The sequence below is a fragment of the Vipera ursinii genome, assembly GCF_947247035.1.
Source record: "Vipera ursinii genome assembly, chromosome: 3".
Taxonomy (NCBI): Eukaryota; Metazoa; Chordata; class Lepidosauria; order Squamata; family Viperidae; genus Vipera; species Vipera ursinii.
The window spans coordinates 78,739,113-78,753,456 of NC_139516.1; the positions used below are offsets into that span (position 1 = coordinate 78,739,113).

The window sequence follows — 14,344 nt, forward strand, 5'->3', positions numbered from 1 at the left end:
AGGCACTGTGATCTGCTGCCCACTAAACTGTTTAAAGTAAATTTCTCTGAGGACACATATTCACATTCCACTAGAAACAGACTTGGCAAGCATCACACTCATCTTGCTAAAACGGTACTTGAAAGAGGTTATCTAGGAAATGGGATGAAGAGATATAAATTCAGGTGTGCTTAATTGTTTTGTTTTCTTTAGATGTCATTTAATTTTTAAATACACAGGCAGATAAAGTTATTCATTTAAATATAAAGTCAGCAAACGGAAAGGTTTTTACCCAAAATGGAAATATAAGCCAATAAAAAAAACAGGCAAAAACTATTTATACCTGAAATATTCCTTTCAGTTAATATCTGTGCCCCACTCAACTCCAGATTTTCATGCCAATGTAAAAAAAGAGACTGTGGAGATGAAATTTCAAATTTTGATTAAAATGATCTGTAGATGTGCCATTCACTAAAATTACCAAGTCAGTTGCCAGAATGCTGTACCTCTGCTTGATATGTACCGCTTTGTAGGTTTTGGTAATAAGCTGGGCTGAATTTGTGAAATAATATGGATCTTTCCGTATCTTGTATTTGATTTGCCTGTCAGATAAATTGAAGCCACCCCAGAGCCAATGGGGTTGCGGTATGCAAATGAACAAAATCTAACCGTTATTTAGCTTATCTAGTGATGATGTCACAATCTTTTACAGGGAACTGTTTGAATAATTTTGAAATCAACAGTTTCCTTCTTTTTAGCCTATCAGTTATTACCCCAGTTAAGATTACTAAAAGCCCTGACATGATACAACATGTAGAAATATCACATATTTAACAGGGGTCAGGGGTTTCTGAGTGTGTGTTTCTTTTGTTTGCTTTCAAATGTATTTTATACTTCAACTGTGAGACTGATAGAGTTCCAAAAAGGTCCCTAGACCTTGTTTGGTTACTTGCCTCAGACCTGCCTGTTGTTACCAATATTTGAAGAAGATGGTAAATTATTATGAGGTTTTAGGAGTATCAAGAACTGCATCTGCCGATGATATTAAAAAGGCCTACCGACAGTTGGCCTTAAAAGTACATCCTGATAAGAATCCAGGAAACCAAGAAGCGGCTGAAAAGAAATTTGTAGAAATCTCTAAAGCCTACGAAGTCTTATCTGATACTAAAAAACGAGACGCCTACGACCAATGCAGCAAAAAGAAGCTAAATGAAAAAAAGCCTGCAAGGGGACAAGGTAGAGTTGGCAATGTGCAGAGAAATGGACATGGGGATAAAGAGTGTGGGAGAAGGCAGGTGGACCCTGAATTCAGCTTCTTCGGACCACACCTGAACATACAGATGGGTATGGATTCCTTTTCTCAAGATATCTTTGACAATCTGTTTGAAGACTTTTCTGGGCTTCAGCTAAATCCCCGCAGAAGTAGAAGCAAAACTGACAAGAGCTTTTCGCTCTCTATCACGGGCGTCTCCCCGATTGCAGGAACTGGTTTCACTTCCTTTGGATCTAACATCCCAGGGGGCTCCTCCTGCTCCTCCATCACCTCTCTCAACAGGGGCAAAAATGGCAAATTCCGCTCCATCATCACAACCAGCAAAATTGTGGATGGCAAGAAAATCATTACAAAGAGAACGATAGTGAATGGCAAAGAAAGTGTTGAAAAAGAAGAAGAACCCATCGGTTACTGAAGTGTTTTCAGCCTATTCCAGGTAAGGACAGCTGCTGTGCTGGAAATTATTTTAAAACATATCCTATATTTTGCATGTGGGTAGATTGACATAAATTCTTCCCAGGATCTGGGGCACTGGCATATTGTGGCGTACACATACACTCACCCTTGTGACCTTTGCTGGTCATCCTTTAGAACAGTCTTTTTCAAAATGGACGACTTTTAGGATGCCTGGATTACATGAAACGTTGTAATTGATCAGTCAATCTACTTTTATTTCGGCCCGTGACCAGGATAAGGATGGTGGAGTATAGAAACTTTAAAAGGAAAAAAAAATACAGAAATAAAATTAAAATCCTAAAAGCTAGAAAATACAAAAGCAAAAATCTAAAAAAATAAATAAATCTAAAAAGTACAAAAATAAAAACAACAAATAATCTATTATAAAGTGTGACAGCTAATTAAAGTGGTTGAGTACCAGGTAGCATAAAGGAGGTTTAGAGTATCTGGAGATAAAGAAACTGAGATTGAGGAGAGAGTGGAACTGAGAATGCCAAACCTTATCCTGGGCTGTGTTGGTGTCAGGACCCCTTGGAGGTAGTGAGACAGCATGAAAGAATTTGGGGCAGATGAAAAGGAAAAGTAGAGATGAGCTAGTTCGGCTTTAGTACTGTCCAAACAATATTAGAGGCAGCTCTGTCTTAACCTTGTAGCTGCTACTGATGGGTGTTTTAGCTAGAGCAGATTATATTTTCCAGGGGTTGGGGGAGAAAAAGTAAAGGAATTGGACTGGATTGATTTTAGCCATTCTATGCAGAATTGGGCATAGCAGAAGATTTATCAGCAGCAAACATTGAGAGTCAGGCGTTTGTTGACCAAGCCCCAATATAGCTGTGCCTGACTGTATCTGCCAAAGCATACACCATTGTTTTAATTGCCGTGAAGAGCCCAGGATTGGAGAGACTCACGTTCCTGCTTTCTGAAGTACTAATCTATGCCTGGAAAACAACTAGCTGTGGGTTTCAGCAAGGGCTATGTCATGAGGATAACTTTACTAGAGAAATTACGCTGTGTTCGGAAGGCTAGAAAAATGGGCTGATGATATAGGACAAGAAAAGATGAATAAAAAAACTGGAAGAGGGAAGGGTATGATAAGGTAGAGGGAATGAATCGAACTCTTCCCATTTAGACCTTGGTGAGAGTGGGAACAGACAGGAGAATAAGTAGTACAGGTAGCTCTTGGTTGTCAACTAACTCAGTGACTGGAGTTACAATGGTGCTGAACAAGAAGATTAATGACCAGTCCTCAAAGCTGTGGCCATTGCAGAATTCCTGCGGTCACATGATTACATTTCATTCATGTTGCACAATTACAGCAGTGGCTGCATCCCACGGTCACATGATCACCATTTGTAACGTTCACTGCTGACTTCTGAGAAGCAAAGTAAGCGGGAAAGCTGGCAAAAGGATCGCAAGTGGCAATTTGTGTGCAGTTATGATGTCATGCTTAATGGCCACACAAGATTCATTTAACAATTGCAACAGAACTGCCAGAACTGCCACTGTAAGTGAGCAGAGTCACGTGACATCCCACTGTGACCATTTAGCAACAGAGTTCCTGATCCCAATTACCATGTGAGCTGTGGACTTCCTGTAGAAAGGGGTACTTCTATTGACCTAGTGATCCGCAGAATGGTTAGGTGGTGAGGTATTGGTTGTAAATTGGAAAGGATGGTGGCTGGAGGAACAGGGTGGAACTCAGTCCTAGCATACAGAATGGCTGTGAGTTTGAAGGACTGCTGATTTCAGTGAAATTGCATTGTTAATTCTGAATATGGTTTATAACCCTGGCTGCAGTTGGCCTGCAATTTGGGGGTGCTTCTGGACCAATAACTTCTGTTCACCTGATAAGATCCAGTTGGTCAAAGCCACAGAGGTCTGAGTTAGAGCTATAACCTCAGGAGGGGCTTTAGGTCCAGAATCACCCCCAAATTGCAGGCCAACTGCACCCAGGGTTATAAACACAATGGTCAAAGCCACTGTGTGTCCCTTAATAAGAGATTGCCACTTCCAGGGACCACATTAAGCATGCCTTTTCAGTTGCCATTTTGCTCTGGAATACCATTCCTTCTGATGCGAAACAACCCTTCCTTCTAGCATTTAGGTAACTGAGAAAACTTTCCACCAAGCCAGAATGACTGGTGTATTGTAATAGCCTCTCCATTTTGAGATTGGGTTTCCTTTTATTATTGCTAATGTTTTTATTCACAATATTTATTCACAATAAAGCATTAACAGTAATAAAAAGAAATATTTCTAATTACTGTTTTTCAAACTAATTAGTTTTAATCCCTGATGACCAGGTTGAAAATCAACCTCTCTGGCATCATTGAGCTGTGCTGGATAAACAACAGGTATTTCCATTCTGAGGAATCACAAGCAAAAAACTTGCCTAAGCAGTAGAAAGCTTCTTGATGATTAATTATCATATTATGGCCATCCAAATCTATGCCATTTACATCACAATTGTCCAGGTTATGCCCTAGCAACTGATGCAATGGAACTTGAAACAGAGCTTGTATGGCAGCACAGAAAACATGTTAAAGCAAGTGCCCCCAAAAGACATCATTTACACACTGGATGCTCTCAGTGCAAACATTGGGAGCCAAGCAGAAACAGGCATCACTGGCAGCTTTGGATTTGGGAGAGGAGTGATACAGGTGATAATTTGGTTCAATTTTTGCCACAAAAATTGATTTTGAATCATGAATGCCTGGTTCAAACGGCACAGGCGTTGCTTTTACATTTGGAGATTGCCAAATAAACTGCACCATAACCCGATCAACTACATTCTGTGCATCCATCAAAGGTCCAGTTCAGTTCTTGCTGTCAAGAACACATCTGGGTACCAGTTGCAGTTTAGTTCATGAATTGTTGGTGGCTTAGATCAGAGTGAAATTATGAAACATCGAAAAGGAACATACAGGCAAAGAGTTTGGACATCACCAAAATCCCTGTGCAACCCAAGTAAAAAATAAGTTTGAACTGCTGAACATCATCTGAGAAGATGCAAGATGAACCCTGACAGGAAATTCAACTGACCATCATTGAAACAGTTTGAATACATATCATACAAGAAGCTAGAGAAAAAACACAAATGCCTCTCAGAAGAGCTGAGCAAAGAAAATCCACCAAAGCATCAGGCAAACGGGAGGAAGCAAGGAGATTGAATACGAATTTCCAAAGAGCGGCAAGGTAAGACAATGGAAGTTTAGTGGGATCAGCATCACAAACAGTAAGAAGGGATGTGGGGGTCTTTGATGCTGAAGGTTTTCTTGCAGATGTTTCATTACCAAACTAAGTAACATGTAAGAAAGGACTGCACGAGGAGCCATACAAGGATTCCATTTGTGCATGTTGTGATTCAGGGTCAGCCTGTGGGTTCGGCAGTTGGGTCGGACGATTCAGAGGAGGAGGAGGGGGGTGTTGGAGAGGTTGCTGAGGGTGTTGGAGAGCTTGCTGATGAGAGCCCTCAGCCAGGCCCCTCCCACCTGGTTACGGCGCAGACCCAGCTGTGTGAGCCTGACAGCGTGGATGAAGATGACCCACAGCTGTCCCTGTTCAAGGATGCCCAACGCAGGAGGCAGTCAATCAGGAGTAAACAGAGGAAGGCAGTGGGGCACCTCGGAAGGAGGCAGAGACAAGCCACGCCCTGAACTGTTTAAAAGGGGAATGCGTGGGAGGGCTGGTTCGCTGAAGGCAACCGCTTGAATAGTTCCTGTTTCATGGTTCATGTCTTGTTTTTGCTCTGTTTGCTTTTGTGTTCATAAATTTGGCAGGCTTAGTTCCAGCCTCTTGCCTTCTTGTAAAAGGGGTTGTCCCTGCCTTATCTGCAGGGCCGGTAGTAGGCTGGTACAGAACAGTGCAAATCAAAAAGATGCAAACACCATTTAATGCTCATAAAAGCATCATCAAAAACAAACAAAGGAAAGAACTGTCTGGCCAACAAGGTGTCAAGAACAGATAGCAAGAACGTACAAAAAAGCTGAAATACAGTAACAAAGAGGCACAGCCTCCTCAGGATGATGAGGAAAGGGGAACGAAATAGAACCAGTGATTCTTCAGGAAGAAGTTGTGCGGACAATGACTAAAGTCCCAGGTGTTGATACCATTCCCACAGATTTACTGAGGCTTGCATCGCCCACAACCATCACAGCCTTGGGTCAAAAAAAATATAGAAAATGAACACATGATTACAGAATTAGAAAGGATAAGTGTTCGTTCCATTGCCAGAAAGGGCCATTCCCAAAATGACGCACAATTGCTCTCATCCCTCATGCTAGTACAATTCTGCTTAAGATCATACAATAATGGTTGACACTAGTCATTGAAAGGGAATTACCACGATTAAGCTGGTTTTAGAAGGGGTCATGACACTTGTGATCATATTGCAAATCTACCATTAAAATATTAATATTAAAAGAACATCTACATTTGCTTTATTGAGTACAAGAAGCCTTTGATTAGGTTAACCAAGACAAGCTGTGAAGATCCGTTGAAGACCTGGTTGTGCCAACATATCTGGTCAGGCTGGTGCAGTCGTTATACATAAATCAGAAGCTACTGTGTGAACACCATATGGAAACACTAGTTAGTTCAAGATTTTAAAAAAAAAAGAGTGTGGCTAGGTTGCATTCTGTCACCTTTTTTATTCAGCCCATATGCAGAAATGATCAGAAGGAAGCTGAATTTAATGAAGCAGAAATCAGAGTAAAGACTAGAGGAACCTCAACAATAATCTGAAAAACAGCTCTGAAGTCAAATAGGAAAACAAATAAGGCTTAAAGCCTCCGATCAAAAGGATTTAAAAAGAAAGCAAGAAATTTGGTCTCCTTCTGAACCTCAAAAAGGTCCACCTCATGACCACTGAGAGGAATGGGCATGTCCAAATAACAATTATTGGCAAAGAGATTAAATGTATGCAAGAATTCTCTTTCCTAAGATAGGAGATTGATCAAATGGTGAATGTGGTCCAGAAACAAAGCATTGAATCACCTTGAGTCGCCCAGCAATGACAAGCATTAATTATGGTAAGCAAGGACATCAGCCTGGCAACTAAATGCAGATTAGTCCACAGAACACTCTCTATTTTTCCATTGCATATTACTCGTGGATAGACATCTTGCTCAGTTCTAACAACCAAGGCTGTTGCATTTGTAGCATGCCCCTAAAGGGGTTGTTGTTTCTTATAGGAACAAAATCAGTTGGTGCAAATGATATGAGATATAGGAACCAGGGGCATTATCTTCCAACTTTGTGAATATATGAAATCCATTTCATTAGAATAATGGAGGATTGATGTAAAAAGAACTATAGTATGAGTCTTTTCCTAATCTTAGCACACAGAAAATGGTAGATGCCATCTAACGGTAGATGTCATCTACAAGATAAAGTATATCATGAAATCATAGGGCAGGAAGGGATCTTGGAAGATCCCAGTCAAAGCTCCTGCAGTGGGCAGGAATCCTCATACCTTACTGGACCAAGAGCTGCCTGATTTTTCCTTGAAATCATTCAGTGATGGGGCATCTATAAATTCAGGAGGCAGGCTGTTCCTTTGTTTAATAGTTCTTACAGTCAAGAAATTCCTCCTTAGTTCGTCTTTGGATCTCACTATAAAGGCTCCACCCACTGGTTCTTGTCATGTTCAAGTGTTAGGGAAAGTAAATCTACTCCTTCCCTGTAACATCCCTTCATAATTGGAAGACTTCTTTCCTGACTTCCCTTAGCCTTTTCTTTTAAGTTAAACAGACCAAGTTCCTTTTACTTCTTTTTATAGGATTTAGCTGCCAAACTCCTTACCATCTTCGTTGCTTTTCTCTGCACTCTTTCCAGTTGCTCAGCCTCTCTTTTGTGTTATGGTGATTGGAACTGGACAGAGTATTCCAGATGTGATCTGACCAGTGTAGTATAGAACAGACTATTGCTTCCATGGTTGTGACACTGTATCAGAGTTTGGATATAACTTATCTGAAGTAAGATATGTTCCTGAATGTTTTTCCTTAAATGACCCAACTATGGCATCTGTATTATAACTCAGTATATCTAAATTATCCCTTTTACTGCATATATGCTTTTGCTCCACCCTTTGTAATATAAAACATACAAGAGGGCCTCCAGATAAGAATTAAATATTGTTTCCCATTTCATTCAGACCAAGAAATATCTTACCAGCTCTGGAACAAACTTGCATTCTAAACGAGTTTCAAACTGGTTTAATATCCTGGGGTTCTCTGAAACTGTAGGCATAGATTCCTAATTTAGAAAAAAAAAACAGGAAACTGGTTGATTAGGAGCTTTCTATTGTTTGTGCCATGAAGAAAGTAACCAGAGAACACATTTTGTGTGGGCAAAATGTTCATGCATATCTTCCATATTTAGCTTATTGCCTATATTTGCAAAACCTTTAATCATTTTGTTAGATTTAGTTTATTGTATGAACTTGTTAGAAACAAGTTGTAAATATATGCTCTTGCTTACATATTCAAATGTTTTAAATCACTATTATACTGGAGGTGTCAGAAGTGTTTAATATTCATAATGTGGCATTTTTAGTGACATCTGTTTGAAAAAGTAGATCTTTGCTGGAGCACTTTTTTTTATTGAAAAGTTTTAAAATACATTTTATCTTTAACAATCCCCCCTCCCCCTCCCCTACCTATCCCTCCCTACCCCTTCCCCCCTACCCCCCCCTGACTTCCCAGAGCTAAGTACAGGGTATAAAAACAAAGAACAATCATAAGCATCCATATGCTACCAACAATAAATTCTTAAATCTATCACTCTCTAGCTCAAATAAGACAACTACAAACAATACTAACATTTCATATAGAAAAGAAAAGAAAAAAGAAAAGAAAATAGAAAGGAAAACTTATTCAAATGCTAAATGAAACTTTTTAGTCCCATATTTGTTCTGGATATATTCAATCCATTTTTTCCACTCCATAATATAACGTTCTTGCGAATGATCTTTCAAATAAGCCGAGATCTTTGCCATCTCTGCCAGGTCAGAAACCTTTAAAGTCCATTCTTCTATGGTCGGCAGTTCCTCCTTCTTCCAATATTGACCTATTAGAAGTCTTGCTGCTGTAATTAGATTCAACATCAATTTAGTGTCCACAACCGTAGCATCTGTAATTATACCCAACAAAAAGTGTTGCGGACAAAACTTTATCCTTTGCTTGAAAATCTTCTGCAGGAGTTTTAAGAACCCTAACCTAAACTCATTACAAATGAATATATGGGTTTTCAATTGCTCTTTATATAATTTACATAATTATATTAGTTACATAATTAATTTACTTGTTTATGACTTGGCAACTTTAAAAAATGCATTCTATTTGTTCAGCAATCTGAAAGATCCGAGGATATAAAACACAGGTCTCTTAATTGGCATGTTTATTTATACGTTATTTTATTGACTGTTTTACACTTCCCAGAGTCGCTTCTTGTGAAATGGGTGGCCATTTAAATGTAATTAATTAATTTTTGAAAATAGTAAATGTAGGTTTGGTTTGTTAATATTATCTTTCACATGCATGATTTTGTCATAACCTAGTACATGCTGCCAATAAAGTTAATTGGAAATATTCTACAATATGTATTAATAACATTTTGGTTGCTGAGCTTATAGCAAAAAGTTTAAGATTTGGTTGAAAATGTTTTGGTGTTACTTTCTTTTTCTAATTAGTCAGATTTTATTATCCTTGTTAAGACCCGTGCCTGTTGAATCTGATAAGCTACAAAAGTCCTTTGAAATCTGATCATTCCTAAATGTTGGAATTGCTAACCACATACGTGAGTAGAAATTCTAGGAATTCTAGATCCAAAATTTCTCAAGTCATTCATTCAGGATGACTTTAAAATGGAATCACCATGAATTAGGGCTGTCATATTTGGCTGCAGAAACTCAGACAATCACCACAAAACAACAAAATATTATGGTACAGGTAGTCCTTACTTGCTTTGTTCAGTGACTATTTGAAGTTATGACAATGCTGAAGAAATAACTTTATAACTAATGCCTACATTTACAACCTTTGCAACATCCCTCAATCATGTGATTGCCAGTCAGTATGCATTGTCCTGTGCCTGACCTATCATTTTTCTCTTTCTCACCTTGCAGCGTAGAGAAATTGGAGAATAAGGGATTACAAGAGAGTAGGTACACAGTGGGCAGTACACATCCAGCAATTTATTGGTGCTGACAGCCCTGAGCATGCCGCACAAACAGCTTGTTGTTTTCCTCATTCTGTGCCTGCTTACTCTCTTATAATTCCTTCCTGTTCAATGAAAGTAAATACAAACATTAATTTATTTCTTGTTAATTATCCCAGCACTGTAGTGAGCATTCCAAAGGCAGGGAAAAGATTAGAAGGCAAACAAGAGTAGAATATGTGAAATTGATTAATCTTCTACTGAGAATATTGTGAGTAGCCAAAATCATGAATCCAAGAGCAAATTAATCCAGAGTTCTAAGTTAAAACACAGGTACTAGGACTGGACACATTGTGTGAAAGCACAGTTTCCTTAACAAATTCCTAATGGTGGGAGAGGTAGAAGGGAAAAGAAGACAACCACCAGCAGCCAGGTAGATAAACTCAATTAGAACGGCATTGGGAGTTCTGAAAGGCCACGTTGGAACAGATTATCCTGATAAAGGTTTATCTTCCTGGCTGCTACCGTAAGAGTCAATACAAATTGGATGTCATATCATTAATTTAGAAACAGTATAGATCCATATTTGACCTGAGTGCAAATAATCCTTGTTTAATCATGCAGTAACTTTGCAACCAATGTCCACACTTACGTGCTTTGCAACATTTCTCTCTATGTCATCTGTTTGCTATTACAGTCAGTAAGTACACATCCTGTGCCTGACCCTTTTTTTTTCTGATCTTCTCCTACACCAATGTGGTGGAATGTGGTCTGGATTCCCAGGAGAGGGAGGAGTTGCTTCCCAGAGGACAAAAAGGCAGTGGAGGTTAGAAAATTTGGTCGCCAGGAAGAGGGTTAAAATGGCTCCTCCCTAGTAGTTCCCAGAGTATATAGTTATTCAGATAGTTACTTTGGTTTGGCAAGATTATGTCTGTAGTGAAAAAGAAAAAAGAAACTACTCATTAGTAATTCCACATGTCACTCTTGCAGACATGACACAAACAGAACGAAAGATTGCTTAAACAACCTATCTCTTCCTGAGCAGCTTTTCTCTGCAGCATAGTATGTCCCTAAAAAGTGCAAACCACAAATTAAAAAGCTCAGCTCTGTCACGTTAATTACTTTGATTAGAATCTTCCTGTTGGCTTACATCTGCTTCCTCAAATGGACAAGACCTTAATTATTTTCACATTAAAAGGCTTGCTTTCACCACCTAAGCAGCTCATGGCAAGCATACTAGGCAAACAGTCGGTGTTAGCGCATTCCTTTCTGTGCATATTGCCCATTATGTACCAGCTTAGTCTCTTTTAATCCCTTTCTCTCCAATAAATGTAAGTACAAACATTAATTGTCTTACTGCTATTTATCCCAGCATTTCAAAGAGTGGACAGTGGGAGAAAAGGGTTGGAAGTGTTGCCCTTTACCCAGCTTCCTCATGCAGCAAGTTCCAGAAACCCTCCCTACTATTTGGATTCCCTCAGTTGTTTGGGGTTGTAACCTTCCAGTACTGTGAAGTAAAAGAAAGTCACAGTCATGCGATTTTTTTCACTTAATGACTGTTGAGATAGCCCCAATTGTGGTCGTTAAATGCGGATTGACACACATATGTAACACATATAACATGACTCCATTTCATTATATTAATAGGAAAGATGCGACACCTCAGAGTTGCATCCTATTTTCTTCATAGACTACTTGTTCCTGCTCTTTGGAACTTTCTGAAATGATTATGTGACTACAGGTTTGCAGAGGTTCATAGTCACTCATCCCAAATAAGTGCTGAAAGAAGCAGGAATCTGCTGAGAGCCCACATGCTGGGAGTTTGGTAAGGATTTGTAATGGAACACACGGCTAACCTTGAGGGAAAAGGAGAGGAGATGGTTCCTAGGAAATCATCAGAGGAGAGGCAGGAACCTACAGTCAGTTAACAACCAAAGAAAGAACCTGCCCTAATGGATCTAGGACAGGGGTAGGCAACCTCGGCTCTTTTATGACTCATGGACTTCAACTCCCAGAATTCCTTAGTCAGCTATGCTGACTCAGGAATTTGCATTCAGGTCATATTTAGGACGGTTGCAGTGTCCCAAGGTCATGAGATCAGCTTCTGTAACCTTAATACAAGCCAACTCAGTGGGAAAGCCAGATTCACTGAATAACCATATTACTAATTTAACAACTGCACTGTTTCAGTTAACAACTGTGGCAAGAAAGGTCGTAAAATGGGGCAAAACTCACTTCACTGTCTCGCTTGGCAACATACATTTTGGGCTCAGTTGTGGTCATATGTCAAGGACTGTGCAACGACTTACAGGGCTTCCAATTTTGGGCTCAGTTGTGGTCATATGTCAAGGACTGTGCAACGACTTACAGGGCTTCCCAGGGCAGACGCACTTTTCACCCAGATAGAGAAATGACGGAGACTGGAAGCTTCGTCTACTTGAAAATGGGGCGCTTTGAAATGGAGCGAATCACTCCATTTCAAAGCACCCCATTTGCAAGCAGACGAAGCTTCCAGTCTCCGTCATTTCTCTGTCCAAACGAAAAGTGTTTGGGTGCCTGTTCCAACAAGTACACTTGTTGGAATTAATTGGCGTGAAGAAGTGACTTGAGCTTGTAGAAAGAAGATTTTGCCGTGTCCTAAATTTCCCAGCCATTATAGTTATTGTCAGTGCTTTTTTTGTAAAAGGAAAAGGTGCCGGAACTCACACATGTCATACAACCTGCTTTGCCTACCCTACAAGGTTCCATCCAAAAAAGGTGCCGGAACTCCGTTCTGAGCGTTCTATGAGGAAAAAAGCTCTGGTTATGGTGCAAGTCTTGTTTTATATAGCAGTAAAAGCAGGGAATACACAGTGTGTGCATTCTCAAGTCGTGAAAGTGTGGGTCCAGAGAGAGGCCATAGCTTGATGGCAAGGGACACCCTTTGTGTACATAAGGTCTCCAGTTTCAATTTTTAGAGTTTTAATAAGATTTCTAACTTGCAATCCTGGGCTCCAGAACGAGTCTGGAAGCTCGGAAGACAAAATCTCTGGTCCCAGTGACCAATCCTGATTGGATCCTGCAAGGTTTGTACAATTGCAAGGTGGCTGCTAGTTGGTGTTGAAAATGGTGGGTTAGTTAGACCAGACATGTCAAACACAAGGCCCGGGGGCCGGATCCGGCCCGCGAAGTGGTTCCATGTGGCCCGCGAAGCCATCCTGGAAACAGTGAGGGAATGGCCCCCATTGCCTTGGCCCTGGCCCAGAGACCCTCCTTCTGCCAGAGACCCTCAGATCTGTCCCACTCCTGCCCAGGCCCCCATAGGCACCCTTGATGCGAACGATGTAGAGCTGGCCATGCCCACCCAGTAGGCCATACGCACTCTAGCCACGCCCACCCTGGCCCCACCCACCCAGCTCCTTGAGGGCAACCGCAGTGCTGATGCGGCCCTCAATGAAATTGAGTTAGACCAATGAACCTGATTCAGTATTTCTGGGACAAGAAGTCAGGATGGTTGCTAAATGCCTCAAATTCTCCTCAGCCATCATTGAAGGGAAAACAGCATTAGCAGAATCAAACAATTACATTCTTTTGATTAAAAATAGGAACTACTGATAAACCTTTAAAAAATGCCCCACATTCTAGGTACCTTTAAAAACAAACAGTAAGAGCCTTTTTGAATCTTTATCCCATTTCTAGATTGTTTTAAGCATTTATTCATTTTTGCTTTAGGAAATTGATGGGAAATCTTTACTGTTGATGACAAGGAACGATGTACTCACTGGACTTTCTTTAAAATTGGGGCCTGCACTGAAGATCTATGAATATCATGTAAAGCCTCTACAGACACAGCATCTGAAGAACAGTTCACTATAGTGGATTTTCAAACTGGGACCGTGTTTTCCTCCTGCTCTTCAAAATAAACAAGCAGCATTGGTTTTTGGCACTGGAACTTTATTAAACAACAACAACAACAAACCTGTATGTGTGCATAATGAAATTAAACCAAATGGCACTGAAATAAATATATATTTATATTTATACATATCCTATTGGATAACTTTAGCAATATGCTGTTTAATAAATGAACTGGTAGGGTGTAGAAATTCTCATTATTCTGGCAAAATATCGAATCAGTATGCTTTTTAATAGCTCTATGGAGTCACAAAAAAGGTAACTGAAAGCAGAAGTATTTAAAATGGATACACTTGATTTTTTTTAAAACTATTGCTTAAAACAGGAGAATGACACCTCTGTTGTTGCACAAGGCCCACTAAAGCGCAGTTATATCTTTGCACAGATCCCTTTTATTTCATAAAAATTGTTCTTAATTTGGAAAAGAAACAGGAAAAGTATTACATGAGCAAGAGACACTTCTAGAGGTTCTGCAAAAGTCATAATTCTTTTCATGACATTAGCAGCAAATTTTGAATTTGCCAAAATAACTTTTTTTCCAGAGGGAGCACCTATTTTTTATCTTACTAATGTTTGTTCATAGAC

At 39.8% G+C, this 14,344-nt stretch overlaps 2 protein-coding genes across 2 annotated transcripts in view; both read left to right on the forward strand.

Moving 5' to 3' along the window:
• The window catches only part of SAMD13 (sterile alpha motif domain containing 13), a 33,286-nt gene extending 19,432 nt beyond the window's left edge, over positions 1-13,854 (forward strand). Inside the window, exon 4 of the mRNA XM_083357624.1 lies at positions 13,577-13,854. Coding sequence (XP_083213750.1) covers positions 13,577-13,720 — 144 coding nt within the window. The 3' untranslated portion in view covers positions 13,721-13,854. The remainder of the gene's footprint in view (positions 1-13,576) is intronic.
• On the forward strand, positions 969-2,183 carry LOC310637271 (dnaJ homolog subfamily B member 6-like; the record flags this gene model as incomplete). Its single annotated transcript, XM_083357623.1, has 1 exon — positions 969-2,183. The coding sequence occupies one exon, from the start codon at positions 969-971 to the stop codon at positions 1,665-1,667; it is 699 nt and encodes a 232-aa protein (XP_083213749.1). The 3' UTR covers positions 1,668-2,183.
• Positions 13,855-14,344: the final 490 nt, after the last annotated feature.